We start from the raw sequence: 21,750 nt of genomic DNA on the forward strand, positions 1-21,750 counted from the left end.
TGTTGCTCTGTAAAGGCAGAAGCATCAGAAAATCCAAGAGAAACCAGCAAGAACTCACTCCTTATTAACGTTAGTGGTTTTACTTTATTTTAAAGAAGAGTCTATTTAACAGGGCTTGCATACAGGCCACCTCACACTTTGGCTAGGGACAGACATTACACATAAACCAGTTTAAGTGGTCAGAAACTGGTTTAAACCTGTAAACATAAGTTCAGTGCACATAAACCAGTTTCAAAATGGCTGCAACTGGTTTAAAATCAACCTGGTTGAATGTAGTATCAGAATGATCTGATTTGGGCCAAACCAGTTTATGCAATGTCTGCCCCAGACCCCTTCCTGGTTTAAGTTAAACAAGAATCCCCCAGCATCCCAGATGCTTTGCAGCCCTGGGTTGGGCTGGGCTAGGCTGTGCTCTCTGCTCCAAAGAACAGGGCTGGGCCTGCCCCTCTCCTCCCTAGCCAGAGCTCCAGGGGAGACTGCAGGCACAGCAGGATCTGCCTGGCTTCCCTTGCTGCTTGCTGCTCAAGCAGAGAGTCACCCCTCCCTCCTTCCCTCCCATCTCCCACAGCATGGACCCTAGGCATGTGGTATGCTAGCTAATGCTGAGAGGTGCCTGTGTGTGTGCACCTCCAATTTCACTGGGACAGGCAGACAGAACAGTACCCCTTTAGGGCTTTTTGCAGCTAATCAACAAGTCAATTGGCAATGTCCCTCCTTAGAAAAAGCTCTATAAGAAGAGCTGGAACTAATGAGAGAGGGTTGATAACAGTGATGGGCTGATAATCCTGTGGTTTTATCAGCCCCCCTGCTGGTTTGCAGCCCTTTCAGATTTGCAGACAAGGAGAGGGAGATTGAAAAGCTCCGTATCATCAACAGATGCATGCTCTGCACACCCCTGCTTTGCCTCAGAGTGCTGGCTGGGGGCTGGCAACACTCCCACCTCTTGAGCAGTGAGTGGAGAGAAAAGCCTGAGACAGTGCAGGTAGGGTGGGGGGTTTATACCCCTCCCTAATCAGAGCATCCTGCTGGGGGCTGGCCATGCCTTCCCCCCCTGCTCAGTACTGTTCAAGGGAAGGGAGGGCTGCTTTAGTGGCCCCCACCCCCTCCGGCTTCTAGCCTGAGCCACTGCAGGCATGTGCCTGCATTTCTGGAATGAAAAGGGAATGTCTGTTCACCTCCGAATCAGTTCACGCTTGGCAGGTTAAACTAATCTGCAAAGAGTGAATCAATTCAGGCTCAGGCTTTTTGAATGTCTATCCCTAGCCTTTAGGAATAGGAAGCTCTAGGAGTTTTTGGTGCTGGGATTGTGTTAGGTGAGAACAGCTTAATGCTCACAGTCCCTGCCCCTGACCATGCACATTGAAGTGTGTGGCCACTGGCCGACCTATGTTTTCAGTAATAACAGCTGATGTGATCTGCGATTTCTAAGCCTTGTGCCAACACGAGGGCTGGGTCTGCCTATATATTTAGGCTGGTGCTCAGTATATTGGAAGTGACCCATACACACCGCATGCAAAAATCCAGATTCCATATTGTTCCAGCAAGATTTTGTAAGAAGTATCTATAGAGCTAGGCAGAGGATTAGAATAAAGAGGTGCTAATAGGGTGCAGTTGAGACAGGAAAGGAAGCTGTAAAGCATTTAATGGAAAAAGAGGGTCAAGGAACGTAAAAAATAAAATAGGAAGAAAAAGAGGCATTGTAGAAGGCGAAAGAGTAACAATAATAAAGAATGAAAGATTCTTTTATTTTTGCCAGTTTCAACAAAACTTATTTTATGTTCTACTTTCTGATATTTTATTTTAAAACATGTTAGTGAATTAAATTCTTCATTCAGGCTTTCCTTGGCTTTTCAGATCCTGTGCTGCAACTGCTGGGTTCTGATCTTCTCCCTGGTTGCCCAGTTACTACCCTTAGCCCCACCTCCTCTGGTTTTCCCAAGATTTCACTGGGATGGATAATTTGGAATGCATTTTGGTATTATGGTAGAAGACAGACACTTATTACTGACATGGCATCTTTTTTGTTTGTTTTTTTCAGCTCACCTTATGGTTAATGGGCCTTATGACTTTTTATTTCCATTACAAACTCCAATAGCAATTAGGTCCCCTGTTACACACCCACAGTAAAGTCTCCTCTCAACCCCAAAGAAACTGTCATCTAACTAGATAAGGACTGAAAGCGGGGCAGTGAGGGCAAAGACCTGCCAAAAGTCATACACAGCAAGTCAGTGGAAGAACCAGGAACGGAGCCCAAGCCCGCTGAGATCCATCCAGTGCATTGCCTTTCCAAAAGGCAGATCTTCCCTAAAGTGATTGTATTTGAACTTAGGGTAGAAGTGCAATTTCCAGAGAAATGAAAGACAGTAGATTGACTCCATAAAGAAGGAAGCCATTGTTCCTTTCTTCCCAGGTAAAGCACTGAGCACAGAAGGGAAATAGGAAAGGATCATATTGTAACAAGATGCTATAATAATTTTACTTGAAACCCTAAAACAAATTCAGGGCTCATAAAAAAGCATTGACATGGTGAAAGAGAATGGTTTCTTTAAGATGTTCTTGGTCAGAGAGTATGCTAAGCATGCATTTCTAATATCTGGGTGGGCAAATGCAAGTGGAAATTTAAATTCTACAGAGACACAGAGAATGTGCTTCTGAAAATGTTTCCAGTCAAAAGCATGTTAAGTGTGAAAGTGTGGTCTACACGGAGGGAGCAAGGGAATGCGGTCTGTCAGATCGTCAGCAGGAGTTTGCGGCCTTTCTGGGTACTAAGCACATTGGTGTTTGTTGCCATGGATCTGACAAAATGGACTGGTAAGAGCATCACTGTGTCACTAACCTGCTTTTGAGGATACTTGAGCTTAATTATGCCAATAACTTTGCCTGATAACTCTGAACAGAAAAACAGCTATCTTGGAATAACACTAAGGCTGAGACGGGAATCCATAAAAAGCAAGGCAATTTGGACATGTGAAGGTAATATTAGCAGGTCTGGGATGTGTGTTTGTGCATGTGATTTAACTCCATCCTTAACTCGGCTCACGGTCACTGCTCGCTGTTCAGAGCAGGGAATGCATGAGGGGTTGTAGAGAAGGTGGAGAACAGCACAGTCCCTTCACCCACAATCGTTGCATCTCACTAGAGGGATGTGCCATGGCTCTTGGGGCTCTGACAGCTTTTAGGTTCATGCTGAAGTCTTCCCAACAATGCACCGGCCTACTGGGAGTGAATATCTGACCACAGCAGGCTGAGCACAGTGACCTGCTCCATTTCCCTAGAGTTGCCCCTGGAGACCTCTTGTCCTGTCTGCTTTCCCACCAGTTTCCACTTTCAGGCTCTTCAGATGACCCTATGGCCACGTTTTGGGCTGAGCAAGGAGCACGTGCTTTCCCTTGCTCCCACCTGAGGCAATGACTTGAAAATGGTGCTAGCACCATGTTCTTTATGAAACCTCCCCATGGAAATTACTGGGGACCCCAACTTTCACAGTTCCTATGGATATGCAAAGTATCCCATAATGCCTTTCATCACCTCCTAGGAACTGCTGCTTCTGATAGCTGTGCTGGGACCTCAATAGCAGTGCGTCCACAGTGTTGTACAACAGCCACATATTGCACGGAGAAAAAGCATGTTAGGTCTTAATCTGACAGAGCCTGGTTCATGTGGACACATGGCACCATGGGAGAATAGTGATGACACTTGCACTATCTAGTGGCTTCTGGTCTAGAATACAGAGAGAGATGGCAGATGGCTCAGCTATTTTGAAGCTTCATTGGTGGAGAGACCCACTCTGGAGGGCTGTGCAAAACCAGTAGGCTGTAGGGAAGGAAACAAAGGCTTCTCTGAAGTAGGGGCCTGCCCCAGATACTAGAATCAAGTTACAGAGTTACGGGTGCAAGCAGGTGAAGTCAGCAAAGTGTGGAGGACAGTGTGAACTGGATGGGTCTGAAGCCAGCACCACGGTGCCTTTTGGGAGGCAGGATCACTTGCTGCTGAGCTCTGAGCCTAGGTACAGGACACAGAAAAGAATGAGGTCTTTGTGCTTTCTGATAGCCCAAGCATGAACAGAGGCTAAACAGGGGCCAAAGCCAAGGGGCCAAAGCAAGGGACGTTTAGGTTGGATATTAGGAAAACCTTTCTTGCTAGGAGGGTAGTAAAGCACTGGAACAGATTACCCAGAGAGGTGGTGGAGTCTCCATCCTCGAAGGTTTTTAAGACCTGGCTGGACAAAGCCTCGGCTGGGATGATGTAGTTAGGGATGGTTCTGCTTTAAGCAGCAGGTTGGACAAGATGACCTCCTGATCCTAATTTTCTATGATTTTATGGTCCTATGAAAGATGGGATGTCAGCTTCTGGGGGAGCAGAACCTGAGTCCACTGCATGCCACACTCTTTCAAAGAGCAGAGATCCCCTTTTGCTTTCCAGAGGAGCAAACCGTGGAAGGAGAGAGGGTCCACCTGAGCAGAAGGAGCTCAGAAGCTTTAGATGTGACTCTCTTGATATCAACGACTGCTCTTTGCTATGAAGATTTTGAACCTGAACGGGGGTTTGAAAGAGGATGGATCTAGACCAGGGTGGGCAAAGTCTGGCTTGTGGGCCGGATCCAGCCAGCAATGGACTCCATTTCCCAGCAGCCCCTGCCCTCATGGCCAGGGCTGGTCTCCATGGAGATCCCAGCAGCAGCTGTGCTGTGATAGCAAGGCTGGGGTTGCCATGGAGACCGGCCCCAGCCGCCCCGGCAGGGTATGTGGCAGGACAGGGCAGGGGGCTGCTCCAGGGCCACTGAGATCTTGCCATGGGGGCATCTTGGTCCGGGCCAGGGCAAAGCCGCGATCTGCAGCCTTCACGCTCTGGGGCTATGAAGTTCTTCTCAAGCCTTCAAGCTCTACTGATCAGGAGTGAGCTGGCAGCTGCGCTCAAAGAGAACAGGATCTAGAGCCCCTGTTCATTTTTGTACTTGCTCTTACAGCCACAATGCTCTGTCTTTGTGCCATGCAAGGTCAAGCACCTCACGGAGGCTATGAGCTACTGTGCTTATGCACACAGCACTGTGTTGAACAGAACGGAAAATCACTTTTGTTCTGGGTCATTAAGAACAAAGGCTCACCATGACATTACATGGCATTGCTTTGGTCTAGTGGACTAAATCAGAACATCACTCCAATTTTAACACAGCTTTTCTGTGTTTCTTCTCACTTGTCATATGTCCTAGTAAGAGAAGCTTGAAAGGAACATTTCTGTGTCCTCTATTACCTGACTAGATGCAACAGGAACTGTGCTGCTCTGACTGCACTATCGGACTGTCAGTATTACAGACTGTTATTGTATACTGACCACAGAACTATAGTCAATAGCTACAGAGCTTTCTACATGAACCAGGGGCCTTTATCTCTATCAAAAATGGAAGTGTTCAAATCAATTACATGAGACTTCACACAGTCAAGAGGGGAAAGGAAAAATAACATGAGGAATTGCTCCCAGGATGAGGTTTGTAGGTGAATTTATGATTTCATCACCAACTTGGTTTAATAAGGTTGATTTGTATCACTTTTCACGGAGATGAAGGAGAGGGCTTTTATTGCACTACTTACTGAGCCCTGAATCTGTCTGCAGAAAGCATTTAAGCGTGTGCTTTCCTCCAACCACCTGCTTAAGTTTCACTGGCTTCAGTGCAATTCAGGCAGGAGGCAGGCTCTTAGCAGCATGGCTCATCAACCCCACCCTGTGCCGTGCTGCATGACCATGGCTGTACTGCCTCTGCTTCTAGAGCCAGGGAGGCAGCCTTACCTTGGGTACCGCACACAGACAGGCTTGCTAATCTAGTGAGGAGGGCTTTAAAACTAGGTTCCCTAGGGGGATGGAGACCAAAGCCCTGAGGCAAGTCAGGAAGCAGAAGACCTGGAGAAAGAGCAAGCAGGAAGGGGCAACAGGGGAGGTGGTCTCATACTTCCTGAGAAATCAGGGCAATCAACTAGTTAGCTCAGGTGCCTGTACCTGGATTTTAGCAAGGCTTTTGATATGGTCTCCCACGACATCCTTGCAGGCAAGCTAAGGAAGTATGGGCTGGCAGAATGGACTGTAAGCTGGATAGAAAACTGGCTGCAGCATCGGGCTCAGAGGGTAGTAATCAATGGCTTAATGTCTAGTTGGCAGCCGGTATCAAAAGGAGTGCCCCAAAAGGAGTGATTTTATGCACCAGTATAAAGATACTAGAGATACCCTTCAGTGCCTTCCTGAATTGGGCTCTGAGCACAGAGCCATGTGAAACCCAGAGAAGGATAATGTCCCAGTCAAATGCTCATAATCTAAATTAGTCAGCTGATACAGATCAGGCATGGACTACAGTCATGGACCAGATTAGGTTGAAGGGCTTAGGTTTTTCCCCCGCAGCGGGATGTGAGAGTTAACCAGGCCCTGCACTGTGCTGATTATGGAAACAAGGTGAGACTCAGACCTTGTCAGGCTTCATACAACAAGTGTTTTGGCTCTCCAGCACTTTCAGCCAAGGGTGGGCAAGTTTCCAAAGCGGTTTACATGTGCAAGTGGAATCTTGACTTAGTGGCTGCAAATGAAACAGGCACAAAGACAACGAACATCTGATCTGCTCTGCAAATGGAGCCAGAGTATCACAGCCAGACATTGCAGCAAGCAATGGGCCCCAATCCCTCCAGACACCTCCATGATGTCCTGCAGGGTGATGCTTTGGAGGTGGGCAATTGGGAGAGAGAGAAGTCGATTCCTATTTTTTGTAACTTCTTACCGTGACTGGCAGGGGTGCGTGTTACACTTCCTGATCTGGGGCTCCGGGCGAGTTGCACGCTGGCACTCGCTGTCATTCACCAGTGTCATGGTCTTGTTAACAATTCTCGTGCAGGACACGATGGTTTTCCGCTCACCTGAAAGTGAAACCAAATCAAAGAGCTAGAAATCAAGAAGCTAGTTAATTGTCCAGGGCTGCAAACTATTTAAGATCATGCGACTGAAAGAGTCTCCAAAGCAGAGTTCTCTCTGCCCAACATGACATATCACTTATAGAGCTAATGTCTGCAGGCGATTTGTTCCCGGTCTTCTCTGCCCTCTCTCTAAACTCCACTGTCTTACCAGGAAAACTGCATCTCTTTCTGCAATGATCATGCTCTGGCAGTGTTAGCAGGCTGAGCAATATCTTCTAAGTCTTAAAGTCAATCTTGAAAGCAATCTGGTTGGATCTGGGTTCCTACTATACATGCTGCCGTGACTCCCACATCCCCTAATATAGGAATGAACAGCAAATGGCTAATAACAACCTCTGATGCAGCCCTCCACCTGAGCTTCCTGCTGAACAGCTGGGCTTCTCCTCCTTCACACTGACTGGCATCCAACTTATTTAATGAAGTGAAGGACAAGTCTTTAAAGGAGTGACCAACTTAAAAAAACTGGGCTTAAGGCGGATTTTACCAGCAGCAAAATGAGCAGACAAAATATCAATCATTTCCAAGCCTTGAGCGCTACCTTCAAAACGACTGCTGCCTGGAAACACCAGGTTCGAGAGCAGTTCTACTATTTCCAGGTAAGTTTTGTCCACACATCAACTGACAAAGGGGCCACAGTGCCACCGAGGCAACCAAAATGTGGCTCTTGGGTTCAACATTTTACTAACATGTGAAAACACCGTGTTGGGACAAGACGAATCAACGCTGAAGTCCCTGGAGGAAAACGCCACCAGTGCACCATGTCACTTGAACTTTATAATACTGTGCATTTTGAATGGGCTTCTGCCACCGTAACCTGAAGTTGGACTGCACAAATAGAGCTCCTGTAATTTGTGAGCAACAGGAAAAAGAAATCCATTAAGATCTATCAGTAGACAATCCAGCGTAATATAAAGACTTAATATATGCTCCTGATGATTGAAAGTACAATTGGTTCAAAATTGTACGTGAGTTCGTACAGTCTGAGAGTCCCAGATGGAAGTGGTGAAATGTGCCTGAAAACCAAAGCGCTTAAGTACAGCAGATGTATCCAAGACTACTGCTGGTGGGAGGCTTGCTGCCAGAGAATGACATTAGTGGCGCTCCCCATGTGGCTGGGCTATTATACATAAGACACTGCAAAGAGGTTTCGAGTTTGCTCTCGTGAGGACTCAATGGTTGGAAGAAACTGGGATTTTCGGAGGAAATTAAAGAGGTCAGATTTTAAATCAGTGCTTTCTAGAAAGAAAATAAAATGAAGAGTTTCACACAGTGACGCTGGCAAACCTGTCACAGGACAGGCTGAACACGCTTTAGCTCCATGGACAGATGGGGTTAGTGCCGTGCAGTGGTGGTTGTGAAGGGGCTGCGGGGAGAGATTTTGTTTCCAGGACAGACTTGAAGTTGCCTCTCCTCCTTGCGGGAACCTAACGGATGGCTGCAGCTGTAGTGTTCCCCGCTGTCTGCTTCTGGCCGACAGCAGGTGAAACTACCTCCGGGCATCCTGTTGTCTGGGACAGGCCCGCTGAGAAGCACAATCTGCAGAGTGCGAACGCGCACCCAGAAAGCTCACCCTTCGTGAACTGTTGCTCATGCAATCTGCAGTGAGTTGTCATAACCGACAGCCCCCCTCCCCTTTGTCCTCGGGGAAGGAAGCGTCTCTCGGCCAACATCCAGGCACACCTGTGAAAACTCTGCTCCAAGAATCTGACAGGGCCTGGAGACACGGGGCTGCACGCGGTGCCGCGAGCCATCAGCGAAGCACTCATCCAGGTGCAGCTCCGTCATGCGGGAGCGAGCCAACAGAGCAGTGGCCCTGCCAAAAGCCCAGGCGCAAATCAGCAGTTGGGACGCAAACGAGAAACTGATAGATGTAGTGAAAACGAGCTTTGATTTGACCCCACGGTCATGGCCGTTTTCATTTGCCTCCCAGGCTCTGGCAGCGCTGGCTTCTTTCCTGCCTGTCTGTGCAAAACCCGTGCAAAACGACGACCCCCTGCTCCCGCACGGCCTTACCTCCGCCGCACTGCACGCTGCATCCTTCCCAGCCGCTGTGCGTCCAGATGTACAAGGAATCCGGCTGCTTTTCGGGCTCGCTCCCGTTTTCGGCGGTGTAGTTGACGGGGACGGTGTACTCGTAATGAATTCCGTAATTCTGGTCGTGGAATAACAGCACCTGGTTTGGCAGCAGAAGACAGGCTGTCACGAGATGCTGAGCAGCACCGGGGTGCAGAGCTGGTGAAGCGAACCGTGCTAGGGCGAGGCTGACGCTTTCTAACAGGAGCGCCACCCAGATCTTTCCCGAGTTACCTGAACAAAGGTGGCTTGATCTTCAGGGGTAAAGGTGCTCGGTACTTCAGAAAAACCAAACCATGTAGGTCAATGTCTACATCTCAAATTTGGGGCCTAGATTTAGGCAGTCAAATCTGAGGAATTAGTCTTTTTTTTTTTTTTAAATCGATTTTTGGCATCCAGGGCAATCAAGTTGGCCTCTGGCTATCAGAACAGAAGTAATTAGACTGCAGGAAACATTATGTCAACTTTATGTTCACACAGCAATTATATTTATGACCACAGGGGATTAAAAAGCCATTCACTCTATGTGCCTCAATTTGCTTCAGGAAGTCAGGTTTTCTATGAGGCCTATCGGCTTGTTCAGACTTCTGGATGGGCGAGCTGGGAGGGTGCAGGGAGCTCCTGACTGCGACACAGGATTGCTTCCCAGCTGACTGGTATCTGAGTTTATTAATGTGAGTGATGCTTATTAACACAAAGCTCATTTTACAACTTAACCTCTCCCCACCCCAAACCCCAAACCTAACAGCAGATGTGCCCTGGGAAATTACGTTAACTACAATATACACATCCCTCTGCTCACAGACAAGCCACGTGAATGGGATTTAATAGGTACTCCATACATATAGGTGTATTTGGAGGGAGAAAGGAATCATGCTTTTCCCCAACAAAACACGTTTTTGGTCATGTTATTGGCTCTATCTGAGTTCTCACTTCTCCGTGACATTGCTGCTGTGGGTCAGAGATGAGACACTTGCCTTTAACAGCATGCGACTCTCAGCTATTCCCAACCTTCATACTCCGTGAAATTCACTGACTGGGATGACTAGAAGCAAGAAGACGCTGGGGGAAGGCGCTTTGCATTTACTCACGATGGGATCACAGTCCTGGGTCTGTTTGGACTGACAGAGGGGCCTGATCTGGCTCATTAGTGTAAATCAGGAGTGACCAGCACACTTACGGGAGTCTCACTGCTGCGAAACCTCACTATGAGATCAGATGGGCCCATTTCCCCTATCCTATGACTTACTGTGGGAGGTAAGGATGGGCTGGGAGGGCTTATTAAAAGAATAGGATCAGTTTTCTGGGCAATACATACACCTATACATACACACATATACATGCATACGTGCATATACACACATGCATACATACACACACACACATACATACCTGCATACATACACACACATACATGCATACACACACGCGCGCGCACACGAATGCACACATGCACAACTTGCATAGTTTGATTTCAGTAATAAACATGACACCAACAGACGGCTCCCTTGCATACAATTAATGTTACATATTCACCTCACTAGCAGCTAGGCAATTATTCAGAAAGGTAGACTGCCAACTCCAACCTCCTAAGGCATGGGAAAATTCCCCTATCCAATAAGTCAGTAGTGCAGAAAACCTACATGGGCTGAACATTTGGGCTCGACTTGCAACAGCGGACATCCTGTGTATCTGTGCAATGCATGGTGAGGCCGGCAGCTTGGAGGCTGTTCTGCACAGCACAGGATCCGGCAGGGAAAGTCTCTGCTGTAAGATGTGGGAAACAGGAAAATTTCTGCTCTTGGTCTGAGGGCGTTCCATTAATCTGCACCCAAATACAACGTGAAGGCTGCTGTGAACCAGACGATCGTCATGTTAAATTTGAAGAGGGATGGTTGCCCCGCAGAAGCCCAGATGTTAGACGATTCACCGAGAACTCAGATCCCTCCCAGCCTTGAGTGCAGCCCATGAGCTACAAGCAGCTCCTTCTACTGAATAAAGGAAGCAGTCAGGTTTAACGCTGCTCTGTGCCCTGCAAACGTTCGGTTTTCCACTGCTGCCAAGAGGAGGTCTCCTGCAGGCCTAGCTACACAAACAGCCATCCATCCAAGAAATATACTTACAGTAATGCATTTGGAGAAACGCCCCAAGCATTCAAGTATTAAAAAACAGCTCCTTAAAAGACATCCTTATTATCTCAATATGGGGGAAAAGAGACCGGTGAATTTAAGGTCCCATATGAAACCAATTTCATGCAATTCTGTAGCCACGTATAATTTGTGTGTGTGTATATAATTGGTTTCAAATGCAGGTCACAATGGATTGAGCGAGGCTTCTGGCTGTTTGTCAGTCAAGTGTGCTCCGCCATTGTTTGGACAACGGTTTTCTATTTGGAGGTAACTGGCAAGTGTCCTCCTCGTTCTTGTGTTGAAAGAATTAAAACCGCTATCCTGTTTCAAGGAAAGGATTAATATTGGACTTGAGGAAAGAGCTTCAAATAAATGACATGCTGATTCAAATGAGCTGTGTTTATTACTCTCCCAATGACTTTGGGCCGCACATTTGTTTTAATGGCTGATATTAGTCTCTCTCCAGTTTATAAAGCTCTTCCAGGAGGGAGGAAGGAATCTCACTTCTCTTCAGATCTACAGGAAAATGCCAGTTTGTATGGTAATGAATGGCTTTGGTGGAGAAAATTCACTGTCATGGGACCTCTCATCTAATTGTTTTCCTGCAGGGAGTGGGGGGATTGCTTCCACTGAAAAAAAAAAATACATGCACATTTGCCACAGCCACGCCAGGCCTTGGGATATTCAGATCTAGCACAAGCACAGAAACCTTATGCAACATTTTTCCATATCCAAACCTGGGCACGTTCCTCTATCCATATAGTGTGAAAGGCTTGTTTTCAGGGGGAAGGTCTGGATCTCAGCTGAACTGTTCAGGTGACATCCTTAATATTGAAGCAACCATCATGGACATCTGAGTTTCCAAAGCCCCTAACAGAGTAACTAGAACATGCACTTCTGGGTACACGGGGAATAGTCTCTTTGGGCACCTATACTTGTATTCGGGGGGTGGGGGGGAGGGTACATTTGTATTAGAGGGGCTCTTGGGAGCTGCCCTAATTAAAATGCCCACAGTGTCTCATGTGTTCAGTGTCCCCATGTTTCAAAATGGTGGCGGGAGCACTTTAACTAATGCCTATTTGATGAGCTTTAGTTAAAACGCCCCCACTGCCATTTTGAAACGTAGGATTGCCGAATATATGAGATGCTGCAGCACGCTGAAGCATACCAGTTAAAATGCTCCAGCAGACTCAGTTAATTGAATCTGCTCCGACACGTTCAGACCGCGTTGGAGCACATGTTAAAAGTTTGAGCTCCAGTTTTGCAGTCGGCCTCATAGGCATCTTTGAGTAAGTCCCTAAAGCCCTTTGGTAAATGGAAACGATGATGCTAACGCTCCCTTGCACGGAAGTCCTACTAGGAACGCCATGTCGTTCGTGGGGTTGTCTTCAAGGGAAACTCTACTGTGTATCTGAGCTTTTGAAACAGCGCAATGGAAAGCTTATACAGCGAAAGCTGGAGTGGTGACAGCAGTTTCAAGGGGAACCCTAAAAGTCCAGGTGAGGAAACACTATGAGATGTTTAATGCTTAGCTGGGTCTAAAGACAGTTTTGGTAATTAGGGGAGGCAAAAAGTCATAGAGATAAGAAACAGCACGGAGAAAAATGTAAGTGGGCAGAAAACAGCAATTACAGGAAGCAGAGCAAACTGGGCGCTTATGAAGGCTGCCATTCCAGAGGCGCAGAACATTTTGCAAATGCTTATTTATTAATATCTGTGTGAGTCAAATACTATTGTGTCCATTTTACAGGGGTGGAAATGGAATTAAAAAAACCCATGAAGTGACGTTCCCCAAGTTACACAGTAAGTCAGGGACAGAGCTGGGAAAGGCATCCTGCTCTTCTGAGCCCTGAGGCCTCTTGACTCATTTGGCCATGCTTATAAAATAGCGAGGTTGGCTAACAGAAGGACTGAGCAGACAACTGCAGCAACACTTAAATCTTTAAAAAATATCACAGGAAATGTAAAACCCAGGCATCATCCAGGGCCAAAAACGGCACAGGTTTTGCACACTCACTGAACTTGCACGTTTTATATGTATGAACAAAAATGACATTCAAACGCTGCAACATACTTGGCATGAGCTGACTCAGCTCTTCGGCCGACATGTTTTTTCAGGAGCCAATGGGCATCTGCATAGAAAACAAAGGCCCTTGGAAAACTGCACCCATAACGATGTCTTTGTGTCTCACTGTCTGATGTATATCATAGATTCAATCTCCTCTGGAGATTAGCATGAAGCTTTCTATGGAGCCTGCCTGTTGACACAAACTAAGTTTCAGTGTTACACAGGCACCGACTTTCACAAGCAGCTCCTGAAACCCTGCAAAAGAAATCGAGGGCGGGGGGATAGGGGAATAAGGGGGAGGCAGCAGAATACCTCTAGGTGGGGAGGAAGCAAAAATTACAGTTTAACTTGGAGCTTGGCTTTACAGCCTCTATTGTTGCATCGCTTAAGAAACACAAAGGAAGAACATAAAGTTACCATCAAATGCAGCGGTATTTTAGTTGGTCCTTTGGCAGAGATTTTCTCCCACAGCCCCCTTCGGACGTAGCGGACGGTCGTGCCTGCGATCTGAAACTCGCCGGGAAGCTCAATTTTCCAGTCGCTGTTAATGGATCTCTTACTGGAATCCTTTAAAGCTAGAAATAATCAAACAATACAGAAGGAAATGAAAGCAAATCCATCATGGAAAGACAGGCCACTGCCATTCAACCCCAAGGCCACTGCGAGAGGCAGTAGTCTAGTTACAGAGGGGAGTTTAAAGGAAAAATAACAGTGTTACTGATGTAGGTGACTAGTGACAAGGCGGCTGAAGTCTGCATTTTGGAGTACAAAGGATCTCTGATCACCTTAACATTGCTCTTATGAAGACGAATGTCACGTAAACTGGCACTGCCCAGAGTTTTACCACCTTAGACTTATTAGGATCTGCTTTCTAAAGAATTCAAGTCCTCTGGCTTCTAGCCACTGAGGCATCGTCTCTGCCTCCCTTCCCTTCCCTTCCCACTGCCCAGGAATTCAAGGGAAAACGAAAAATTGTGCCACGCCTTCTGCAAATGAAAAGCAAAGAACTTGCAAAGCGACTTGACTGTGCAACGCCTACTTATACTGGGGAGCGTATGCTCCCTAAGCAAGTCTCTGGCAGTCAGCAGTACAATGCATGGGCACCAGTCTATTTCTTACCAAATGCATTTTGGGACCCGTACTAAAAGCATGTCATCACATAACGCTTATACCCCAAATTGTAAAGCGGCTCAAATTATTCAAGGGTTTTTCTTTGGCTTTCAAAGGGTTTGAATTTAAGTTTAAACGTAACACTGAAGGACTGCAGCATCTTGCCAATGCACAAGAACCATCAAGCAAAAGCGACTGGTTTCTGACTAGAGAAAGAAAGACACTTACTAGCTCATTTTTTCTCATCCAAGCTGAGTGAATGGCAAAGAGTAAACAGAGAGCATGAATTGGTACACGGTGAGTTAGATTTACAGCGTTCTTCCTGTACCAATCTTCAAAGGTTACTAGCACCACAAGTCACATTTGAAATGTAAAGACCATGCGTGCTGGTGTGTGCATATCAAATGTGTGTCATCTGATATTTTGGAGAAACATGGGCAAAACTTGTACAATGTTATCTGTTCTGTACCTGATTGAAGTATGACAGCTTAGCAGTTTGGGCCAAAGGTTCTTGTTTAAATCGTATATATGTGCAGAACCTTAATGATTCATTTAACTCTAATCTCTCCTATCAGTGATAATACGGTTTTCTGAATTATTATTAGTTTTAATTCCCCCCCTCCATGCCCCAAAAATTAACGTCTGAAAGATATTTCCTAAATCTTCTCTGGCAGAAAGCTAATGAAACCTCTCTAGGCTCCAAGACCGCAAAGGTCTAAGAGTAATTTTGCTGAGATTGCAGGCACTTGCATTCTGCTGGTGTTGGATAGAGTCCTTGACTCGCCTTTCATGTGGCTATCGCCCAAGTGCTTTGAATGCAAAGGGTGGGAACTGGCTGTAAGACGCCTTTGATCATGCCCTGTGGTATAAGGGTCTAATGGGTGTTGGGACAGCATCATGTCCTGGCTGATCCTGAGCACAGTGGCAGCTGGCACTATGCAGTACAGCCCTACGGCTGCTCTTCAGAGGCCTTCTTGGTCACAGGTGCTCCCTGGGTTCGGGAGACGGAAAGGCAGCTTGGAGCCATCTCTCCCGCTGCAGGATGTAGCTTGATGCTTTGTCTGCTCTGAGATTTGGGGGCAAAGGCAAGACAAATCTTGGCTGCTTGTGGGCTTGATGGAACCAGGACAAGATGGGCAGGCACAACAGGTGGCAGGCAAGGCTGGCACACCAACAACCCTTTCAAAATCTTGATGTTAACATTTGTGCCAGTCTAGATCCTTGCCATGGGCACATTTCCATCTGCTGGGGTGTGTCTATACAGCTTGTGGACATCAGCTTCGCTTGGGATGTTTTAGGCAGGACCACAAAATATGAAGGAGTATGAGGTGCTGATTCTCACTCCACTGAGTAATGCTGGGCCCAGGTTGGTGCCTACACATGCTTAGGTGCAATGCACCATGGTTAGATATGGGGATCCAGGTCATTATCTTGGGCCTTCAGAAAACACCCAAAGTCAACTGAAGTCCTCTCCTTGAAATTGCTGGCTCTACGTGAGGCTGCTGGATAGAGCTGCAAACCACCAGGACTCCAGCACTTGAAAATAAGCTACAGCACAATAAGGACCCAATCCCACCTCATTTTCATTGGTGTAAATCCAGATGAAATCAGGGGGAGGTTGTGTGTTCAGACTCCAGGGGGTAGAAATATCTCCCCTTGAAAACAGCCCGGTAGGGAAAAAAGCAAGAAAGATCCTAGCACAGAAAGAGTGGAAGGCAACTCTACTAATTTAGAAGCAAAGATATCTGCAACTTCACCCAATTCCTCTTGGAAAGAGCTGCGGCACGTGCAGCCGCTGCCTCAGCTTTCCCTTGCTTGAGAGATGGGTCCATACACAGGGAGCTTTGCATATTCATTTTCCCATTTGCACACTCATTGTAAAAGTGAGGGGCTATTTGGTAAGGTTTGGTGATGAAGACAAAAGTGCTGCAAGTCACAGAGTCAAATCCTGATCTTGCAGAAAGAAAAATCCAGGCTGCCTTCCCTGTGAAGATTCACGTACCATGGATGATGGGGACAGTCGTCTGCAGGTGTTTTCTCAGCAACTGGGTACAGCTTTCTGTTTTCAAGGTTAACTAGACCTCCTGACCAGTCTGTTCTTTAATAAAGTGTTTGCTTAACCTGAAAGGTTGAAGACCCAGTTAAAAAATATGAACCTTGCTTCTAATTAAATGAATGTGTAGGGGGAACGGGGGACGGGACTGGCCTAGGACTCTGTCAAGTTGATGGAAAAGTTCCTGTGGGCTTAACCGGGCTTTGGATAAGCCCTGGCCAGCTTCCACACTCCCTTGGGCTTTCATTACATTCTGTATTATTCTTTAATAAGTTTGAAGGGCAGGACATAAACTTCCCACCAACTGCAGGACTGGCCTTTTTTCTCAATGGGTTTTAATCAAGCGTGAAGCATGTGTATAATCACAGGGGACCGTTCGTTAATGATTGTCCTCACCTGAGGTGGCCGAAGACTCAGGTAACACGTGACGTGGGTATTACTACGAAGCGGGCTTTGAGAACTGAGAGGTGAGATCACCCCGACCGCAGGAGCAAGCAAGAGAGTACCACGAGGATGTTGGGGGTCCTAACGGCATTAGCTCGGGGCCTCTGGCCCCATAAACTTCCTCAACTCAGACAGGGAGAGTCTCATAAGAATGGTCCTTTCTACGCACAGATTTGAGTAGTGTGACTGCCCTGGTATTAATGGCACCACAAGACAGTTTGTAACTTGTTTGATTGTTAAAAAAAAAGAAAAAAAGACAAGAAGCCCTTGACTGTTGATAGAAAACCGTGCAGAGCCACAGCAGGTTGTGAGGAGGCTGCTTTGTTCCCCACAACAGTGAAGCCACCTCTGCAGCATGCTGGGACGAGCGTTTCATGGGCACAGGACAACCCAGAACGTGACCAAGTGTCCGTCCAGTGAAAGTCCCGGGTCGGATGCAACTGCAGCTACTGGGAAACAGCTCCTTACTCGGCATCTGAGGCACGCACTCCTACTCTTGCAAAAGACCCCGGGGGGAGGGGGTTAACGAGAGCATCGAATAAGCAACTTTACTCCCCTTTTATAGGCAAACTGAGGCACAGAGCGAGGAAAAAGGCCACCCAAATGGATCAGCAGCAAAGCTGCAAACAGAGCCTAGGGACAGGTTCTTCTTTTCGCCAGGAACTGTTTGAATTTGAATGAACACAATCAATCAGGGAGGAAAGTCTAGCTCTCTGGCAGCCCGGCCTTCTGTTTAAACTAGAGTAGCAGATGGGTTACCTCACAAGATGGTAGGTCCTCTGCAAGCTGCAGTGGCATAACTCCTTCTCTTCTTCACCCCTACACCTGAGTGTGGCTGGAAGGATGGCTGGATGTGAAGCCAGCTCTTCCAGCTTTACTCCAAGTGAGAATTCTCCTCTCCTCTGAAGGAGCTCTCATCCAGCAGCACAAAGGCAGCAGAGTGCACGGTGCAATGGGTCATGCACCTTCTGGGTACTTACTACCACCCAGCTCCTCTGGGGTCTTCACTTCGCACTGGGGCTGTCCTGGCAAAAACCACTTCACTGCACTGTGCAATGGGACATGCACCTTCTGGCTACCCCAGCTCCTCCAGGGTCTTCACTTCGCACTGGGGCTGTCCCAGCACTAACCACTGCACTGTGCAATGGGACATGCACCTTCTGGCTACCCCAGCTCCTCCAGGGTCTTTGTCTTGCACTGGGGCTGTCCCAGCACTAACCACTGCACTGTGCAATGGGACATGCACCTTCTGGCTACTTACTACTACCCAACTCCTCCAAGGCCTTCACCTTGCACTAGGGCTGTCCAAACAATAACCGAAGCTACTGTTCCTCATCAGGAACCCATGTCTGACAGCTCACATTTTGTCTGTCCTACACTGTGAACTCTTCAGGAGTAGAAGGCCTACAGAAATGGTTAACACTGAGCAGCCAGGACAGACTGCCAATGAGACATGACTTTCTTCTGGAGGTATCAGGTATTTTTTTTTATCTTGCATCTCTGCTCTCTGGCTCAAACTTGTACAGTAGAAAATTAAGAAATAAAACCAAAATAAATTCCTTTAACTGTTCTTTTACTCTTAGGCTAGGGGACAGGAACCTACCAATCAACCTATATCTAAACCTGGCATCCAGTCAACCTTTTATTTCCACTCAGAGTTCCCTCGACTCACTTCCCAGCCCGTGGACACAGACTGCAGAGGCGTTTCCTGTTCAAGGTGGTTTTTAAGTATTAAAGCCAGCTAAGTCAGCCAGCGTGGGCTGAATGTGGGTGAGGGGGTGGGAGGAAATTCTTCAGGAACTGCTCCCAGCAAATGCAATAAAGATTTCAAATTACATTGAGTTCATTTCCAAAGTGCTATACCCAGGCCTGGTTGGAAGCAGGGCTTCATTGGGCTAAATTTCACAAGTGTGATTAAAAGAGGGAATCTTTCCAAGCTTAGGCCCTGTGTTAAAATGCAAGTGCATCCCTGGTGCCTTACTGAAATCACAGTGGGTGGAATCTGATTTCCCAGATATCTTGTCTATCTGGCCAAAGGCTCACTGTTGATATCCTGAGGCTTAGGATAACAGGACACTGCATATTTTTCTGTGGCTAGTGTCATGAGAAAGAGAGCGTTTTGGAAGGCACAAGCAGGTCTTTCTGGCTACCAGCCATGAACTTTGAGCTGAAATAATATTGGGGGACTTCCATGAAGCCAGATGACTAACAAGCACTGCAGGTGGGAGAAACTCTCTTGCCCTTACTTAAATGCCCAGATATTTTAAATATTGTGCATGACTGGGTTAGCAGTAACAGTACCCCAGCAAGATCCTGGTGCTGGGGTGTTTCAGCCTTTCTTTTACCAGGTGGAAAGGGGCAGAATTATAGAGACAATGAGAGAGAAAAAATGATCCTGGGATTGTTAAGCAGCTCACACTGATTTGGTGCAAGCGTGGAATGAAGATCTGCACGAGGGTCCATCTCATTTGAGGTCAGCTGTATGCCTAAGCCTTAGGTGAGGCACACACACGTAGGGTCAAATGTTGCTCTCAATTATAGCCAAATCTATTCATGCAACACACAGTGGGGTTATACCCATGCAAGCCACAGAGTTACATGCTTGCAACAGAGAGCAGGCCTGAGCTCCCCACATCCAAGGCAAGCTTCTCAGCAATGACACTGCATCTGATAAAGCCTGAGCCCCCTGAGAAGTGCTCGACGTGGCTCCCACCAAGACAAACACAAAGGCTGGCTCCCAGAAGCAGAGTCTTTGCAAAACTCAAGGTAACACTGGCTCTCATTGTTTCACCACCGCTTTGCTATGTCAAACATCTGTGTAGGCGGACGCCGCTTCCAGAGGGCTGGCTGCGCTGTTAGCAGAAATAACAGGAGCTCCAACACATGCTTCCTACCAAGGAACAGGGGGTGCAGATGCCAGGCTTTGAACCTAGGGGTAAGGAGCCGGCAGGTTCACCCTCTGTTGCTTCAGCATGTGGCGTGTGGTCCACCATCAGAGAAAAAGTGGCATGATAGCCAAGGGGAAGCACCCTTGATGGGAAGTCTTGCCCAGTGCTGATGCTTTCCTCTGATGCAGAAAAAATAGCAGCATTAGGACAGAAAGCCTAAGATCCAATCAGCGTGCCAAGGCTCTTAAGCAGCACCCAGGTATTTGAGGCTAAGGAGCTCCTACAGGCCACTAAGAGGAAGAGGGTTATGAGGCAGGTGCACGTGGGAATGAGAATCAGGTCTGAAGAGCTCATGTTGCAAGAGTTTCATAGATTCAGAGTCGGAGGGGACCACAACGGATCATCGTGTCCGACCCCCTGCCCCTGGCAGAAGGAGGACCGAGATGACACAGATGGATGTGAAAGGGGACCGACTGGCGGGCAAGAAAAGCTGCCATGGTGAAGAAGCTCCACATGGTGGAAGCTGTAAGCAAATACCAGTCCTACCTTGCCTTGGCTGGGTATGTTTGTGTGGAGGGCTATAAGACTGAGGCCTCAGCAAGGCCCACAGATATGTGGATGATGGGAGCCATTTAAAGTGGTAGGTATTTAGAAAGCAAAAGGGGCAGGAGGTATACCTGCTTCTCAATGGCAACAAAAGTCTCACGTTGATCCCACTGGGACTTTTACACTTGAAAGGCTCCTGGAAGATGTTCATTTGTTGTGCATTACATGAAAGTATCACGTGAGAAAATGGGGTCTGGGGTGGTTGTCACTAAGACACATAGTTGAGAGCCCAGAGATCACAAGTTTGAGGCCATTAGCAGAAATGCTCACCGCACGGTCCTATCAGCTTCCAACAAATCTGTGAATTCTGCTAAATGCCTTGTCACGAAGACATGAAAAGGAAGGAAAGATGCGCCAAAACCATAACATGTCAGATGCTAAACCAGTTGATCCCTTGGCAAAAATGGTGGATCAGCCACAAAGAAACTGCTCATTGAACCAGCAATGTGGCTGCATGGTATTTGCATGGAACATGTGATAAATGTAACGTTTGCCAGAGGCCAACCAGGCAACTTGCAATTTTCCTGTATCCTGTCTTACAAGGTGGAACTGCGGCACAGCATAACGCAGATGAAGAGAAGATGTGGTAGGACCCATTTGTTTGCAGGGTTAGGTACCTGACCCCATGGTGAAGATGGGGGCGTGCAAAGTAACTGGGTGTATACAGAGCCCCCGCAAACATCTGCATAGGACCATGGAGGTGCTCTAGCCATTTGACGTGGTTTTTTCCATCAGCCCCATCAGGTCTCTGACAAGCTCCAGCTGATTGGAGAAGCAGTGTCCTTTGGAGGAAAAAACCACAGGAAACAGCTCATTCGTATATTTGGCAACTGACTGTGAATTCAGAGACTCACTCAGATACAAATGATCCAGGTTCTAGCATCCTACCCCCCTGACTAAGGCAGTACATGGTGGAGTTCATATGGCCATAAACCTGAACTAGTTTTATACGGGAAGCGTGGTCTGCCGAGTAAGGGGCCTGCTCAGACATAGAAAGCTTGGGTTTAATTCCCTGCTCCACCCCAAGCTCGCTGTGGGATCTTGGGCAAAGCACCTGACATGAGAATAATAGCAGTCTGTCTTCCCTTCAGATCACCCCAGAGAGGGAGTCCATTAAAGCTGGTGAGATGAAAGGATACCATGATGACACGTAGCTAAAGGCATTTCCAGGTAATGATCCATACTGGCAAATCCCTAATTCAAGAGGTCAGTAAGACCATAACGAACTTGCTGGCATCCTCTGATCCACAGTGGCCTAAACTACAGTATGGAAGTACTAACCCAGGGCCAGAACCTCTTTCTGTTTCCATGGGGGGCAATCCTACCACGATCAACAGAACGGCCGAGGATTAACCCCATTATTTCTGTTCCTTCAGCTTCTACGGGAAATTCAGAACAATATAAGCAATAGATTGATGGCTGCAAACAG

General features: G+C 47.3%; 1 protein-coding gene across 1 annotated transcript in view; it reads right to left on the reverse strand.

Annotated features, from left to right (window-relative positions):
- ADAMTS17 (ADAM metallopeptidase with thrombospondin type 1 motif 17) overlaps positions 1-21,750 on the reverse strand; it is a 252,778-nt gene that overhangs the window by 53,904 nt on the left and 177,124 nt on the right. The window contains exons 16-18 of the mRNA XM_019533183.1: positions 13,638-13,795; positions 8,964-9,123; positions 6,758-6,893 (exon numbers count right to left, since the gene is read on the reverse strand). Of these exons, the coding sequence (XP_019388728.1) occupies positions 6,758-6,893; positions 8,964-9,123; positions 13,638-13,795 (454 nt within the window). The remainder of the gene's footprint in view (positions 1-6,757; positions 6,894-8,963; positions 9,124-13,637; positions 13,796-21,750) is intronic.

The sequence above is a fragment of the Crocodylus porosus genome, unplaced genomic scaffold, assembly GCF_001723895.1.
Source record: "Crocodylus porosus isolate Cpor-Errol unplaced genomic scaffold, CroPor_comp1, whole genome shotgun sequence".
Taxonomy (NCBI): Eukaryota; Metazoa; Chordata; order Crocodylia; family Crocodylidae; genus Crocodylus; species Crocodylus porosus.